Source organism: Falco naumanni, chromosome Z, assembly GCF_017639655.2.
Source record: "Falco naumanni isolate bFalNau1 chromosome Z, bFalNau1.pat, whole genome shotgun sequence".
Classification (NCBI taxonomy): domain Eukaryota; kingdom Metazoa; phylum Chordata; class Aves; order Falconiformes; family Falconidae; genus Falco; species Falco naumanni.
Window position 1 is genome coordinate 5,796,939 of NC_054080.1, and position 18,133 is coordinate 5,815,071.

The 18,133-nt window shown below is 39.4% G+C and overlaps 1 protein-coding gene across 1 annotated transcript in view; it reads left to right on the plus strand.

Moving 5' to 3' along the window:
- Positions 1-18,133, plus strand: part of ADGRV1 (adhesion G protein-coupled receptor V1) — a 292,864-nt gene that overhangs the window by 204,871 nt on the left and 69,860 nt on the right. The window contains exon 86 of the mRNA XM_040578910.1: positions 5,980-6,158. Coding sequence (XP_040434844.1) covers positions 5,980-6,158 — 179 coding nt within the window. The remainder of the gene's footprint in view (positions 1-5,979; positions 6,159-18,133) is intronic.

Sequence of the window (18,133 nt, forward strand, 5' to 3'; positions counted from 1 at the left end):
GCAGGTTGTGAGACGAAACAAGGAGTTGCAAATTAGGCTATATCTAAATACAACTTTCTCTCACAGTGACATTTATGTGGTATCTGGCATTTTCCTGGGATTATGTCAGGCTTGCTTTCATCAGGAACCCTAGCAGCCTCTCTAACAGCTCAACTGTGCCTTTTGGTCTTTGCAAGCTACAAGTCTTGTCATGTACACTGCTGCTGCAACTCCTTGTAAAAATGGAGTAGAAACATCTAAACTGCTTTGACCCTAGTGATACTAATACACTCTTTATTATTCTTGTTTTTTTACGAATGTATAGTTAGGAAGATTAAATAATCTTTCCAGTGGACGTTAACTTTCTACTGTCTTAATACAAATTTTTTCCTGCTGTACTTCACATAGCTTGGCTTACGACTTTCTCATAGAGAAGTAACCTAAATTATTTTGTAAGCTGTAAATTAGATTCCTCTTCACTGCTGCTCGTTCACTTCATTCCTAAGACGCTTCAGATCTCTTGAACCTTTACTGTTTTGGACAGACAAATTAATGCTTTAAAGTTGACGTTTTACTGGGATATCTCATCATGTTTTGACTGCTTGGTGTTTGATTCTTGTCTTCCCATCCTACATGTGTTACATTAAGTTGCAAAAGGATTCCCATTCTGAATGCTTGCTCTTCCAAGGATTAATCACTTACAATGACAAAAAATTGTGTGGCTGTTAACAGTTGGTCATTTTTATGGCTGTAGTTGAATTCCATTGTTACTTTTGTTGGAGCAGACTTTGGCTGGGTCCTAAGAACCTGCACATCCCATGGCATTTAGTGGAGCCTCAGGCTTGTGTTAGTCACGAAGGCTCTTCATGCAAATCCGAAGGGACAAAGGTGCTCAAGAGGGAATCCTGTATAGCCTGCTCAGACATGAGCTGACAAGAGCTGCCAGGAATAAAACTCAGAATGAAGGGGATTGTCCCTTTTTGTAGGTGCAGGTCTTCATCTGTGAGTAATTTCTTGAAAGTCAAGACCCAAGAGGAAAGAAATTACATCTGAAATGTAAATCAACCCAGCCCTCAGATGCAATTTATTTCTCTTGATTGAGAATAGGTCCTGAATTTTTATTTGTCACAGCAGAGTGAGGAAACAATGCCAGGGCACTAAAGGCGTACTGGGGGACATCTCTGTGCTTGCATTGGTCCCCATGACAGCATTAATAAAGCTTGTGGATCTAAGGGAAAAACAGACTGATTTGGGAAGTCTAGATGCTACTGCTGTGTAAATGGCAGATTTAAATGCCTGGGAAATGAACGTTTGCACTTCTCAGCATGGTTTACTTAATACATATGACTTGATTTGAAAGGCAGAATTAATAATGTATTTATACTTAAATGAGACTTAAATACTTCTGTCTGGGAAAAAGCAAAAACGTGCAAACAGATTCTGTATCACTCGTGCAGTCACTCTGCCCTCTCTGAGGCTGTGTAGTATAGTGTGTATGCTTGATCACTAACTCATTTTATATGAATCTGCTAGTGCCAGTCTTGGTCACTGCATACAGAAATGGGTGAATGTGATAATGAAGTACAAGCATCACGCAGATACGTGCAGTTATGTAGAATCAAAACACTGAGAAAATCCAGAAAATGTTGAGTGATCAAAAGATGGTGGAGCAACATTTCCAGGCAACAGAAGTCTACAGGAAAACAGAGATTTAACAATAAGTTGGACATACACACATTCAATTCTGTAGTCAAGACCAAATACCTTCTCTTTCTAGACTCTAGGACAACTTCATTCCCTTTTTGTCCAGATCCTTCCAGCTTCTGCATATTGATAGGTATAGTAATTATACATATCATTTTATCATATTTTAATAGTGGTTATAACAACCAAATCTATAGCTTTTAATTCTGATTTTTATTTTTTATTTTTCATTTTTAGCTTCTTATATTTGTAGGCTTACATTTGATACCCATATTTGTACTACACACATAGCTTCTGAAGTGCAGGAATGGAAAGGTTCTCAGAGATCACCTGATCCATTTTCAGAGTCAGACAAAGGCCACATCAAATCATCCTTGCTTGTCTGGTTGTTCCTGTCCCTTTGTATTGCAATGTCTTCTTTCTTGGCTTTAATAGGGAGATTTCTGTAAGTTGCAGAATGTTGATGCCACTGCCCAATTTTTTCAGGATGAGGCTTTCTTGACTGCAGAAGGAAAGGAGTAAGTAAGGTGCAAATGTCTCTTTGTGCCCAGAGAGAGAGCTTAGCCTGAAATATTTGCCTAATACTAATGTCTGAAATTCAAAAGTCTTCATCCTGACAAATGTCCCTTCATACAAATGTATGTTACTACAGCATAAAGCCTGTATTTTCAAATGCGGTCTGCACTTTCATCTTAGGAGCACACAGTAAGGATGCCTGTCTGTATTCTGCTGTTCTTCCCATGACAAATCTTTATTATGTCAGCCATTTATCAGGAAAAATAATTTTCTTCTTTCAGCATTTTCAAACTTGTTAAAAAAAAAAAAGTTACCAAAAGAAGTTAAAAGCTCTCTTTTGAGAAAAAAAAAATTCAAACTGTGCCATTCTCAATTTCCAATTTTGACTTGGAATAAAATTGTGGGAAAAGGTGGATACTTTTGAGCCATTGCTTCAATGGAGTAAATCAACAGCAAAAGTGGCACTTAATAAGGAAACCAGAGTAAATGTCATGAGCTTGCTGTCACCCGTATCTAAATCCTCCTCCTTTGTGGATTTAATGGCACCTTAAATTTTCTATAAATTTATTGCAGACTTGTGAGGCAAGTACTTACCTTACAACAAGTTTAATGCTTATTTTTAAGAATGATTTATGGACTGCCTAACAGCTTTGAAAAAAGAATTATATGAAAACATGCAATCATTCTGAAAAGGAAAGCTATGGCCATTCCTAAAAAGAAGGAAAAAGGGAAACAGGTTTTCCCACTGAACTGGGAAAGACATTATTTACAGTATTTTGCTGCTACTATTTACCGGATATCCACAGATTATCCTACAGATAAATGAATGAATAAGTAAAGAAAAAAAAAAATAAAATAAAAGCACCCCAGTTTGGGGAAGGTAATGTCAATTAGTTGCCTCATTCTGAAAGAAAAAAGCTTTGCTGAAGTTCATGTTGTTTCATTAGAGTGTTATTTAAATTTGTAATTGTTTTGCATTCCGGATCAGAACAATCGCAACTTGTACGTTTGTTCTTCCACCTGAGTAGCTGGGAAATGGACTGTATATTTTATTCTTCTGTAGAACTGGGTTATTGTTACCACATGGCAACAGGAAAGGATTTGCTAAAATTAGCTCCACTATTTGTATTTCATTGATTAAATTTTGGAACATCAAAAGGGGTTGAAGACAGGAACTTATAATTATCAAGGTAGAAATATCGCTGCGCAGGAGATGATGAACTACCCAATCCCCATCAAATCTTTGCTGCAGCACTGGTGTTGAAGTGTTCTTCTGTGATAAATGAGGTGAGATAGGTAAATATGGCTAAACAAACACAGAGCAAGGACATGAGGTACAATTTCTTAGAAAGCAATCTCAGTTGGCTGACTGCGAACAATGTTCACCAGTTTGTCAGAATTAGTAGAATCAACAATCCCTGAGCATAATGGCATAGATCAATTCAAGGATTTTGCTGTCTGGAAACGCAGTGAAGCACAGCCTAGTCAGACCTACAAGGGCATGTAATTTGAAGAATATTTATTGGCATAAGGTGACAGAATCTTGAATGGGTTTTCAATTCCATGTAAAAGTTAAGCGAGAAAAGGTCCTTATAAGAGAACAACCGAATCTTTCCACAAATTATGGATTTATTTTTTTTTTCCAAACACCCTTTTCATCTCTTTAATGTTTTCTTCTTGTGAATGTCCAGCAAAGGAATTAATAGTCTTTCTGTGTTCTTTCAGCGTAAGCAGGACAGTTACTATTATATGGTAGAATTTTCCTGTGTTCTTTTAAGGAAAACAAACTTTGTCTTTGTTCAAATAGCACCAATCATGAAATGAAAACAAAAAAAGGCCATAATAATTACTGTATAATTAATATAATTACATACACTGGACTTATAAAATGTCAATCTCTAAGGGAGCTTTTAAAATGCTTACTAAACTAATAATTTTTTCTCTGAAAACAAGTTGTTAGCGTATGCAATGTGCTTTATGATTCATGATAGAAAGTATTGTATATTCATGCTATATAAATCACAGAAGAATAACTGTAATGATAATTAACTGATGAGATTTATATAAGGAATCCACAAACCACTAATTAAATACTTGATTGTGAAAATTCAGTCTGCCTGAACAAACTGGTAGGCAAACACTTTGCCAAGGGGAATCTGCAAAATTTCACAAACACAAATAATCACTTTGCAATTGTCTTGTCACTGTATATGGATTTTACCAATCCTAACAATAGACAGCTGCAAATTGAGCATATAAGTCAACATTATTGTATGAAAGCCCTGTGCAGACAATGGAGAGAGATGAATATGATTGGGTAAAGATCAGTGAGTGCCTGAAGATGTCTGCCCTCTCTCCACTGGCTGTCCAGACAGGCTAGAGGCACAAGATTGGATTAGATTCCTGCTAGACAGAAATGAATCCTTTATTCTCCCCATGTAAATACCAGAAATAACATGCGGTAGCTGCTATATGTTTGAAGTAGAGGAAGTGAAGAACTGTTTTGCAAAACATGGTTTTATTATGGATAGTTCAGGTGCTCATTAGAAAGTGGTAATGTGTGTGTACATGTGCATAAAAAAAATGCTCAACACATAGGAGAGCGTTTCTACTATTAACCTCTTAAAATGCAAAGATCCAAGCAAAACTCTTAAGTATTTTGGTTCACTGGAAAGGTTTCTTTACTTATACCAGCAGTTCTTTGGAGAGATTTCAACTATTCCACTTCATTTTGATTCATATATGGTAGTAAATTCTTAGTTATGCCATTTGATGATGAGTTGCTCGTAAAATGACACAGATTGCTGTAGCGATGCATGTGAATTTACATTCACTTAATTGCATTTTTTTCTCAAACTTTTGTACAAACAGTACACAAAATCACAGAACCACTGAAGTTGTAGGGGGATCCCAAGACTGTCTAGTCCAACACCCTGGCTCAATCTAGGGCAGGTGGCCCAGGACCATGTGCAGTTAGATTTTTATTATCTTTAAGGAGAGAGACTCCACAACCCCTCTGGGCAGCTTGACCCAGTCATTGACCACCCCCACAGTAAGAAAGCGTTTTCTTGTGTTCAGATGGAATTTCATGTATACTAATTTGTGCCCATTGCCTCTTGCCCTGCCATTGGGCACCACTGAGGAGAGTCTGGCTCCCTCTCCATCACCCCTTCCCATCAGGTATCTACACACATGGGTAAGATCCACCTGAGCTTCCTCTTCTCCAGGCTGAGCAGTTCCAGCTCTTTCAGCTGCTCCTGATAGAAGAGATTCTCTTGTCTATTAATCATCTTCATGGCCTTTTGCTGAACCTGCTCCAGAGTCAAAACTGTTGAAGGTTAGTGCATTTCCTGCAAGAAGATACATAGAGCTAAACAACAGTGCAAAAAGATTCAATATAGATCACATTTAGCCGTATCATATATCAGTCTTTTCTGTGAAGGTATGGAAGTCCAAGAAGAAAGCTATGTTTTGCACCACAAAGCTATTTTTGTACTGCATAAATAGTGTTTTCAACTAAACAGGGTGTCTCTTCCTCTCTGATAGTCTGATTCCAAATCTAAGCACGATATAAATAAGCATACTTCTTTTATAATCAGCCTCTTGTGATTACCTAAGGGAAGAAAATGAGAACAAAATATTTATGTTGAAAAACGTTTATATATACGCATACACTGGGACAGAAATACGCTATATTATGACTTTCAAGAGTGATCTGGTTTTGGGAATAGCTAATCATCCAGCAAATCTACTGATTATATATTGTGCATTATTTTTCAGGCTGTTAATTTCTGGTACGTCCTGGTGATGAATGATGAACACACAGAGCGGCGCTACCTGCTTTACTTCCTTTTGAGTTGGGGGCTTCCAGCTTTTGTTGTGATCCTGCTTTTAATTATCCTGAGAGGAATCTATCATCACAGCACAGCACAGATATATGGCCTTGTCTACAGTGATCTGTAAGTTTTCCTTTAAAAAAGCATGAGATAGCTATTGTACTGCCTATATTGTTTTATATTTAATTTTTTTGCACTTGGAGAAGGGGCTATGGGTACAGCCAAATGCAGTAAGGGGCAGGGGGATTCCTTGTTTGGTGGAAATGAAGCAAGTATGTCACCCATATGCAATGCAGCACTTTCCGTGCAGCTGGGCTTTGTTCCAGTTTCTCCACAGTTCCATCCTGGGCTGAGCACTGGCAGAGGCAGCTCGAGCATGTCTGCTTGTGGGTAAATTATTTGTTCTTTTCTGAGACTCTGCAATTCCAGGGTAAAGGATAGAATTAGCTACTGCTGCAGAAGTGAGCAAAGAGTGTGTTTCTTTTCCATTGCATTTCTGTGTTTAAAAAAGCACAACACCAAACCAAGCCTTAAACCCCCATCTCTTAGATGATTAAACATGTTCTCTGCTAAGCAATGTTACTACATTAACTTGTCAAATATATTTCCTGAAGTGTTTCTCTTGGAATATTGAACATGTTATATTCCAAACTGGTCCAAATTTGAGCATTGCTGTAATGCCAATAATTAACGCCGTCCTTTCAAAGCTATATATAACCTCAGAAAACTGTCCTGATTAAAACAATACATCTTCATAGAACCTGAACTTTAAGCAGAAAGACACATAGATAAATATTTTTGTTCTCGTTCCGCACCTCTTTTACTCTGGTAAAAAAAAAAACCAAACAAACTCTTTTACTCTTTCTAGTGAAGCTAATCTTTGATAATAGCAATTACGCTTACTTACTTTGTGTCATAATTATATGCTCCATGTGTGGAAAACAGTAAACACACAACTTCTTTTAAAGTAACAGAAGCACGTACAAAGTTTTTTTATGAAAACTTCTTGTGAGGATGCTTGCAGGGTAGACCCCAAACAAGAGAATATCCATCTGTCTTTAATAAAGAGGAAGACACAGTGTGCATCTTTCTGTTGTAACTGAACAAAATTCAGTACAGTGGGCTTTTGCATACAAAAACAATTACTGTGAGAAGTAGAAACTGGAATTCAATATCTGTCTTTGAGTATATGCATATACATATATATGTGCAGTTAGTAATATTGCCGGTATATACATGTATATGTGTATAAGTGTACAGTGCATGATAAGGAGGGATATCTGGTTTAGATCTAAATGAGCTAGGCTGGGTAATACAAGCTGTCTGGGCATGTTAGCCAAGATTTAGTCCCATTAATAGACACCGGCTCTCAACTCAGAAGAGTATCTGAGGTCCACAGTAGGAGACCATTTCTGATGTTCATGCCCCATCAGGGAGCGCTGTATAGTTCTATACCATCCCATACACACAGATATTTTTTTGCAGAACATGGCAAACAAGACTATTCCATTTTTCTTCATGGGGAAATGCTTCTATGTGCATAGCAAACAAAAGAAATGTGTGTAGCATAAAGACTGATTGCAATCGGTGGGCTGATGGTATGATTATGCAGGAACCACAGTTTCACAGTCGGCTGTTGACATCCATGTCTTGTTTCAAAAACAAGAGAAAATCCCAAAGTTCTGATAAAATGATTAAGTAGAGCAAAATTACTCAGTACAACTCATTTACCCAAATCAATATAAAACTTTTCCAGCATCTTATTAAAGTGGGCAAATGCCAGAAATCATTCCAAGCTTAGTGAGTGTGCAGCTTGTTCCAGCTCAGTCAATGAGAACAGTGTAAGGAGATATCTGAAAGGATATTCATAAATAGCATCAATGCTAGTTCCTGGTTTGAGGAGCACATTAAAAGTTGCTCTTAATTATGCAAAGAGGACATTCAAAGCCAGAGTGTAGGAAAGAGGAAAGAAGACACATCACTTGGTTTGTTTTCTCCAAACCAGGATGCAGTAGTGGAAAAAGTAACTTGGAGATTGCTAAAGTCAAGGTCATTACGTACTAACCTAGCCTCAGAAATAGCTTGAGAACAATGCTGTGCTGCTAAGGAGCTGCTTTCATGTGAGAGCTGGAAGACTGGTTAAAGGAATAAAAGCTGTGAAGCCTGCTATCTTAGCTCTCTGCTTAATCACTCCTTTAGGCAGCTCATTTTTGCATTACTGTGGTGTCTGACCAACTGTTTCATTCTGAACCAAAATGCCATGGGCACACTTAATAGCCAACAGGATGCCTGTGCTGAAAAAGCTTCATTTTATACTTGTACTGAACAAAAAATTAGTTGAGCTGTGTTGGGTTTTGCGCTTTAAAAGAAGTATTATGGCAGGGCCTTCCTTCAGATATGAAAAATTCTACAAACAAATGCATAAATTTTGTACAATAACCCCCTTAAAATGTCACAGTATAAAACTAATGGGCTGCAGTGTTGATAAGGGTAGTATACATATTGGTGATTGTTTACATAAGTAGTGGAGTTTATGTATGGGATGAACAGTGCACTCTTTGGCATTGTGTGAATTTTTAATGATATTTGTCTGTATCAATGCCACCAAGTAGCATAACTTTTTTCAGATAGCTCAACAATGTGTGAAAGAGATGACTGCCAAGAAGGGGTTCTTTTACTCCTCCCTTAATAATTCCCCCATTCCTCAGCTGAACAGTGAAAGGCTGTTTGAACAGGACCAGAGAAGTTGCTGATGAAGGGCATATTGACATAACTTGAATGAAAAAAGTAACAAGATGGGCATTTGCGTGGGATGGGTTTGAACAGAGGAAGACTGGTCTGTCTGCATATCTGTAAAGAAAAATGTGGAGGCTGTATGAGTATCTGGTACGATACCTTTACTAAGAAAAGTAGTAAGATGTGATGCCCTATTAAAAATATGCATTAGTTCTCATGTCTTCTAATAAAGAATAAGTTGTTGGAGATTCAGGTGTCTGTAACTGCACCTCTGCTTAATTTCTGTGTGTAATTTGCATCAGCTCCATCAGGTCATGAAAGTTTGAAGTAGGAACGTTCTCTGTGTGCAGCTGACTTGTGGAAGGGGCTTGGATAGGCGTTTGCCATATACCCTGTTTTTTACTTTTTGTGTTATGGTTGAAGTCTCACATGAAGTTTTGTCAATGAATTTGTAAATGAATCCTCTAATATGTCTCTAAATTTCAAGTATATTATCTACCCTGGTCTCTAGTAACCATGCTCTAAAATGTATATTCTTGCTGAAGAATTGCCATGATGGCTGAAGCATTACTGCTTTTTGGTTATAAGAGGCAGGTGTCAGCTTCTTTCAACTGGCTTATAACTGAAATTCGAATTACAATCTGGACTAGGTGGTTTAAAATCAGTCTAAATAAAAGGATATTATCCTTCTATATTTCTGAGGGTTTATGTTGTACAGATAATTTTGTAACCCCTCTGAATTTGCTGCAATTCTATCTAAAGTGTATCTGTCTAAAATCCCTTCTAAGGACATAAATGCTACCATTTAGGTACATGCTGTTTTAAAAAAGTATTTCCTTTTGTCATTTCTTAATACATTCAATGTCACCATGACTTTGTGCTGTGACATAAGCTGAGATCTCAGGATAACCTTTCTCTTCTATTTGTTTTGTTTTTTTTCTTATCTCCCATCTGATTGTCTCTTTCAGGATTATAAACCAAAGCCATAATTTGTGTTTCTTTACAGGAACTGTTAATGACTTTGCACACTTTAACACCCTTCTTCTCCTTTCGAGAAGCATTTTTCTTGTTGAATGAGAAAAACTTACAAACAGATGAGCTCCCAACAAGACAAGAGTTCAGCTTAAAATCAAATTCCAAAGCTCACTGTGGTTCCCATGCTTCAGACAGTTCAACATTTGCTCTTGTGCTGGTATATATGGCTGGCCAGTCATTCCCTCATTTCTGAAAATCTTTCAGCTAATGTTCTCAAAGTGAGTTTAATCTTAGCAGTATGTTTAAACTGCGTAGTATATTGCTAACAGGTCTCTTAAAGTACAAAGACGCAGGTCACCCGGTATGGTGGAAAACATAAGGAGGCAAACTGAATCTGTAGATATTGACAAAGAGAGATGTAAAGTGCAATGGAGAGGTGAAGAGAGGAATGTGAACAATTACATAAAACTTAGCCCCTGCTAGTTTCACCCCAGTCTCATTGGTGGTTACTGTAGAGAAAAATGTCATCAATGTATGTCTACCATATATCTTCAGAGGGATTGCATCACAGGGGATTTACAGACTGCAAACAGTTCTGGAAACCAGTGCAGTTATAGGTACAAAACCCTCAAACTGGTGAATGACTTGAGGCTCACAACAATTCAGTCATCCTTTATGGAGGAAGCTGGGTTTCGGTACATGATAGCTTGTAACTTTCTTACACTTACCAAACAAAAAAGCAAGCAAAAGTACTTCTAAACTGGGAATCCTTGACAATAAAATGGCTATCTAATTTCTCATATAACCCTGAAAATTTAATTGTCTGCACTTGCATAGAAGTAAATTTTTCAGTCCCCTGTGAAGTCCATGGAACCACACCTGTTTGCAGGGTTTTGCCTTAACTCATCTGTTTCTGAGATCAGAGGCCAAAATTATTTAATTAGGAGTATCAGGTTTTGTTCACAGACGGGAGCTTAAAGGTTGATTAGCCTACCTTCACTGGACCTGTACCTAAAAGATTGTCCAGAGCTATTACAGATTTTATTAAAAAAAAAATGTACTGCTCTAGAATTGGCCAGAATCACAGCTTGGAGGAGCCTGAACTTTTAACTCACTTGGGTGGTTTGAAGACTCTTACCTAGAATAGCCTTAAGTATGTTTTTTTATAAACTTGGATAATCTCATTGCAGCTTTAGGCTTTGAATCTGACTAGACCTTCTTCTTGAAACTGAAGTCCCCTAAGAAGTCCAAGGGACTGTTTTTATTAAACTAAAGCAAGTAACCTTTGAAAAGAAAAGGGGAAGTGATTAGACATGACAGAATACAAATTTAAAAGTTTATAAATATCCCCTTGCCCACTGTGTCCTTGCAAAGCTGGTCAAGCTGATTTTCAACCATGGCTTTTGTCAAGGTTTAGCCTACCTTGTTCAACTGAAGTAAACTCTTTAGTTTCCTCTAGTTCCCCGAACAGTTTTTTTGGTAATTTTGTAGACAAGACTGTCCACTTCTTTCACTTTTAATAGCTTTTTCCCCTCTACCATGCTCGCCAGTTTCTAGATTTTTCTTTTTTTTACCAGGATCATTAATTTGCCCAAGGGAAAAATTATCTCCCCTACCAGGAAGTCCCACCTGATCCATTCATTTTCCTCTCTAAAATCCCCAGTAGCAAACAAACTGAGCACAGGGGAGCCACAGGTACCACTACAATACTTTAGAATTAGACAAGTATCGATGTATTTAGTTTCAGTGACAGTGATATGATAACATCTCACAGCAGAAAAAGGCTAAGGTAAAAGTTCTCACAAATATATCTTCTTTGTATCCTATCGTCTGTCACGATTATATATATGAGAAATAATTTTAAAAGATTGTCTAGCAAAATTCCTTTCTAGAACAAAACAAACACTTCCTTCATCTATAGCCCAGCCCAAGGCAGAGGTTTTTCCAGAAAAGTCACTGGGTCTGTGACTGTGCAGCCGCATCCAGGGGACAGGAGAACACCAGGCTACAGAAAGCTGGAAATTGTGAACTTTTTTCTGTGACTAAGGGTTACAACTCTTCCTGCTACACCTCAGTTTCTCTGAATCAGGCTTTTACACATGGGTGCTGCACAGGGCCCAAGTTAATGTCTCGGAGCCATGGCCAATGTTACTTGGAAAAGAAACAGAAAATGTGTTCAGTACCAGGTGCACAGCAATGGGTCAAGTGCGCTTTGTGTACCCTCACGTGAGAGGCAGCAGCCCCTGGATTTGAGACAAGACAAGCAGGGCAGTGCTCTCTGAACAGCCGGTTTCAGCATGCCAGTCGTGCCCTGCTGGGTTGTAACCCAAAGTAGTCATAAACCAGAAGCAAGGAGACAACTAACGCTCTAAGATACTGTCCCGACCGTTGGTTTAACTCCTGTGTGCTGAGCGCTGTACAATGCACAAAACCAGCCTACATTTCCAGAGGTACTCTGATGTGGTGAAGCACAAATGCTAGCAGGGTGGCAGGGTCTGCGTCACTTCCAAGGAGAATGGAGAAGCGCAAGGCTCAAAAGAAGCACAAACATGTAAATGATTATTCCCTGCTTGCATATTTGGCGTTACACAATGTGCATAGAAGTTGTGCATGATGACTTTAAAGTCTTGCCAGGGCTGAAAGCTTGAATGATAATGCCTGTCAAAGATTTCTTAAATAACTTAACTCATAGGGATAGGTGGGAGAGTGGGTACAGTCTGGACTCAGGGCTCAGCCCGAACAAAGACATAACAGTTTGTGATGTGTTGTCCAAGTACTTCTCTCTCCAGGGTTCAATTGTTTTCATGCTGTTGTAAGGATAAAATCGTCCTGAAGCTGATTTACTTTCCAGGAAGTCTTATTTTGAGGGCTGCAGCTCTGCAGCTTCTAATTATTTACTGCCTGCCCTTACAAGGATAAGCCTGTAGACCTTGACTATGTGTTACGGACAGGGCCACGCTTTCTCCCTAAGCAAGCACCTGCCAGGCTGGTGCTCTGACACTGAAGCAAGTCAAGACAAACACTGGATGCTGGCTTGGTCTCACCAAGTTGCGTGACGGTTCCAGTGCTGGTGCACGTTCTGGGCACAGCTCCCCGGCGAGCTAGCTGTTTCCTAAAATGGACCCCTGCTTTCTTAAACCCAGGGACTTATGCCACTACCAGTGACAGGAATTTCTGAGCTTAAGCAAGCTGACTTCTGTCCAAGGATTTGGATGAAGTCTCATGTCCCCCCTTCCCATATTACTTCAAAAGCACTTAATTTAGTCCTAAGTCTTAGAACAACAGGCTTGAAACACCAGACTTTTACAGGCAGGAATAACTTAGAAAATAGCTAAGAATAGCCAGAAAAAGCATTCAGGGGGTTTAATTGAACTGTCAGACGTGCTAAGAGGAAGAGGTTTGTGTGACGAATGGATGTGGAATTCCCCTACCCTAATGCCTGAGCCTTGCTTTATGTTCTGTGTGGACTTGGAAGTGCCTCCTCACATGGTCCTCTCTCTGCAGCTTGTGCTCCCCGTTACCCCAATCTTTTCCACCTCCTTTCTCTCCTGGCAAATCATCTAGGATTTCAAAGCTTTTGCAGACTGCTGTTGCTGGAGCTCAGTGCAGAATGATGCTTGGACATCTGGATGCGAGGCCAAATGCTGTGCGAACCACTCAGCTGAAGCAGCAGGGGGGAAAAAGCCTTCATTTTTCAGTGGCTTATTTCTCACCATTTACTGTTTTGCCCTTCTCGGCAGGGTGAATTAGCCCATGCTGAGCTCTGTGCTACTGCAGGATAAATGTTTCTGATGAACCAGAGCTACTTGGGTTATGTCTATATGACACCACAATACAGACATTTCCATAGAGAGATATATGTAAGTATAAACACTGGAAAAATTACCCTATTTCTCTGACCTATAGCAACAGTTAAGACAGTACAAAGTTCTGCCTTTTGTATTCTGTACTTGTGCTGTATTTTCTAAATTTCTTCATTATTTCCAGTGAAGCTGCCTAATGTGCTACCCACTGCTAAGGATTATTTAAAAATATCTCACTGCTAAATGTGATGGCTTTAATTACCTTTTATTTATCCCTTATTACCAACATATGTTGGGGGCAGGAGCAGGGGGTTGAGTGCTTTTTATATCTTGGCAAATATTTATTGTTAATGTTAAGCAAATGTTAGCCCATCAGAAGCAGACATAATTACTGTGTCGTGCTTTTAAAGCATTAAAATAAAGAAAGATAAATTCTGGCTGATTTGAGTGATGGAATTATGAAAAGCGATTAGGGAAAACAGTGTTATTAAAGTAAAATTCCCAACCACTGTTAAATTCTGACAAATCAAGGTAGTTTTAAAGGGTTATAGATTGCACCCACAAATGACCTGGGCACCTGATTCTTCAGACAGGTTCAGACGAGGGGATTTTTGTGCCCAAGCAAAACTCCAGACTGCTCTGAAATGTGTGTAGTACTATGGCAAGAGTAACAGAGAACATCTGTGGGATGAAGGGTCGCATCCCTGCCGCTGACAGCCCACAGAAACTTCCTATTTCTTTTCAGGTTGTGTAAGAAATTAACAAGATTGTCCTTCCTACTTTATGATCTTTAATTAGCAGGATACCACCTACTGCTACTAAAAACGCATGTTCTCTGTTTATTTCTTTTACAGAAGTTTAGGAAAGCCTTCCTCTGATATGCTAGAACTTAGCAGGAAATTCTAAAATAAGCAAAAGTGAGATCAATAACAGCAACTGGCTCTGACTACTTCATTGACACTGACATGCTGTTTATAAGTATATATATCTAACCTCTTGTATTTATCTTTCTAAAAGGATTAGAAAAAAAATTTAGGTTTTTTTTTTTCCACAGGACTATTCTGCAGTAGCTCTATTTTGTGCTCACATTTTAGTTGTGTGAATTAGATGGGCATTGACTGTATTTAGTGCAGTGAGCTGTGCTTTTGGAAGGCAAACTCTTGTCTGCGCTGTGTAACAGCACCAGTAATCAAAAGTATCTCACCAAACTGTGCTAAGGTATTTCTGAGAAAAAGGAACACAGCTTTAGCAGATTGATTTTTATGAGCAATATTAAATTTAATTGTCAGTACAGAATTACAGAACCCGTATGTCTAATAGAGGGGCTACAACAGAAGTGGTTGTAGTGCATGCTTATCCTGGGCATTTAGTATGTTACAATAAAACATGCAGATTAAAAAAACTGTGCACAATACATACTGTATTGAAGTGGGAAAAAAACCCCAACTTTGTGTGACATTTTGTTATTCTTCATGCCAAAGGGCATGTGAAGATGAGCCTCATTTACATTTATGTTTGACAGTTTGCACATGGAAACATCTCCTTTTTCTGCTAGATTTATTAAAATCCTTGGTTTAAAGAATGGATAGAAAATGTGAGCCAATTAGGAGTGTCTGCCCTAAAATCTAGTGCAAGGGAAATATCTTCTTGCATGTGAGAAGCTGTAATAAATATTAAACAGTTAAAACCAAAAAGCAACCATAATAATAGATCGTTTCAAAGCCATTGCTAATGGCTGATCCGCATGAGGAGGAAGCCTTAGATGTAAACAGGAGCAAGATAATTAAATGAAATCAGACACACTGCTCATTGTATAATTTACAAATTGCAGTGTTAGCAAGAACCCCGCTCTAACAGATTTCAAGCAGGTTTCTACCAGCTTATTTTCCTGGACAAATGCTGAAGGCTACAAGTCTTCTGGGATGATCTGGCTGGAGACTTCAGAGCTTCCAGTGCCATGGAAGCCTAACCTGTATTAGTGCAGTGCTTCTGCTAGGTCCTTGCTGCTTCTCCTTTGGTAATTACTACTTCCTTGGTATTTACTTTCACAGGAGGAGAAAAAAAAAGACAGAAAAAAAGGGTATAAAATCATGAAGAGACATTTCCAGAGGAGGAAACACAGTGGGCCATGTTCTAAAACAACAGCAGATGACATTTTGGGTTCTCATTATAGAAAAGCATTGCTTAGGCATTTTATTTTTTCCCTTTTCCCAACTGTTTAGCTCTACAGTAACAGCAGCAGCAGAGAAAAACAAGGAAATTGTTTTTTGCTTTATTATGCAATGGGTTTGGTTTATTGACGAGGCTGTTGCACATGCTGACTCAAACTGAATCTTTTGAAAAGATTCTGTTCTTTGCTGTTTCAAAACAGTATCTTGGCACTTCTTCATTCTTTGTTCATGGTGGATTGGATTTTCCCCACTGTTTTCTATTGTTAGTAGTTACTCTTTCAGTACATCCAGTAATGAATATGGTCCTACTCATAATGAATTTTGACATGTGAGTAAAGGTGATAGGGTCAAATTTCGAGCAGCAGTTCTCACTGATGTAGAGTTCTCTTTCAAAAAGTTATTGAGACAACCTGTCCAAATACAGACAAGGAGGAGCAAGCCTTGGCTTGATTTCTGCCAGTTGTAAATTCTGCTGCTTTCTTTTTTTTTTTTTAAAGTTTGCATTTCTTAAGGAAGATGGTCAAACTGAGGTTTTAGTACCTTTTTTCTGTCCTTCTCTTCCCGTCACTCTCTTTCCTCATTCTTTTGCTGCATAGAGGAAAGAAACTAAAAGAAAACTACATAATGTCAAAGGGTTGACTGCCACATTATCACTCTATAAAATCTGGAAAACTGTTGTTAAAACATTTTGCATTTCATTTGAAACTTAGACCCAGTGAAAGAATTAATTTCCCCATGCTGAATTATGGGGAATATATGAAATTAAAATATATGAAATAAAAGGTATGGGCCTGTCTAATCTAATTTGCATGAGATACAAACTAAAAAATAAAAATAAAAATTAATCAGACACTAGTGTGGCTTTCATTTTCCTTCATACCAAACAACATCCACAGCAGTAGTATGGACAGTAAGAGGTTTCTTGGCTGATCATTTTCCTGCCATGCTGATGAGGTGACTGAGGCCAAGTCCAGTGCTGAGTCAGAGGGGCTCAGTCTAGCTGCGTTGTGCTTTGGGCAGTCGTGTTTGATTACAGAGTCTCAACACGTACAAGCGGGTGACAGCGTGTTTCACCACTGTACTTGACTCTTTGGGGCAGCTTTTATGGTTTGCCTGAGATTTGCCTGCTTTGACCCATAAGCAGATGATGTTTGATGTTCCAGAGAAAATCCACTCTTTGCTCTTGAGGAAAAAGTGACAAAACAAAAGCAAAAGTAACATCATTGTGGAATCTTTGAGCTGCAGCTATAGGGAAAAAACTTGCCTTTTTAATTTTTTCCCCAAAGTAATTCTATAGGTATAGACAACCTTTCTCAGTCAGCTGCTTTGCTGAAATTACAGGGTGAGAAATGCTTATTCTCCCTGATTCCAGGTCTTGCACCCCATCTCTAGGTAATTAGGGCAAATTGAACCAGGAGTCTTTTACATTTTGACATCAAAATTTGTGTAATTGTCACCATGGATGGAGAGCACACCTAAATGTAGGATAACCTGTGAAAGAGGTGGTGGAACATTGTGGGCATGGATTTGCAAAGAACTTGCACAACATACAGAGAGTGAGATTCCTTGCAGAGGTGCATAAAAGGTGAACTTGAAGCTCCAACCAAACAGGTATTTTCTGGGCAGAGGCTCAGTGTTTGCACAGGGGCTGTTCCGTGTCTTTGCCGGGTGTCCCCCTTTCCCGGGGAGCAGCGCTGCCTTCGGGATGCTCAGCTGCCAGAAGCAGCTTATCTCAAAGCCTGTTTCTGCAGCACACTGATGCTGCCTGAGAAAGCACAGCTTTGTAAAACCCCTGTTAACCAGCCGCTGGTGCAGCCGGTAACGCTCAGCCTTCAACAAGTGGCAGTTTGTCACCCTGGGGCTGACGGGCGTGGAAGTGGTGCCCACCATGCCCCTTGCGGGAGGGGGCTGTGCTCTGCAGGACCGCTGCTGGAGGGGACCCCAGCTCCACGGGCATGGCCCTGGGTGTTTGCTGGGCAGCAGCCCTCAGAGCCAAGAGCTGGGCTTTGCTGGGCAGCCTGGCCGGCGGCTGGGCGCCTATCTGCGGCTTTCACCCTCTGGGAGAGGCAAATGCAGCGCTTTTTGTAGGGGGCAAGCGGGTGCAGGCTCGCCGCTTCGCAGGCTGACAAATTGGGATTTTTCAGACCGCTTGTGAAGTAAGACGCTTCCTCAAGACAAGGAGGTACTTCCTCCAGAGCAGCGAGGCTGCGGGTTTCCGCTGTACGCCGTGTCCCGCACAGGCTGTACCCGGGGGAAAAAACAGCCGCCCTGAAAACCCCAAACAAACAAAACTCTACACGTTGCAAAAGCCTCTGTTAACATCTGGAGCTGGAGATCTTCTGGCTGCGTTGTTTGGAGGTGAGAATTGAGACCAGGCTTTAAGAAAACCCACTGGCTAATATCAGCAAGGGTT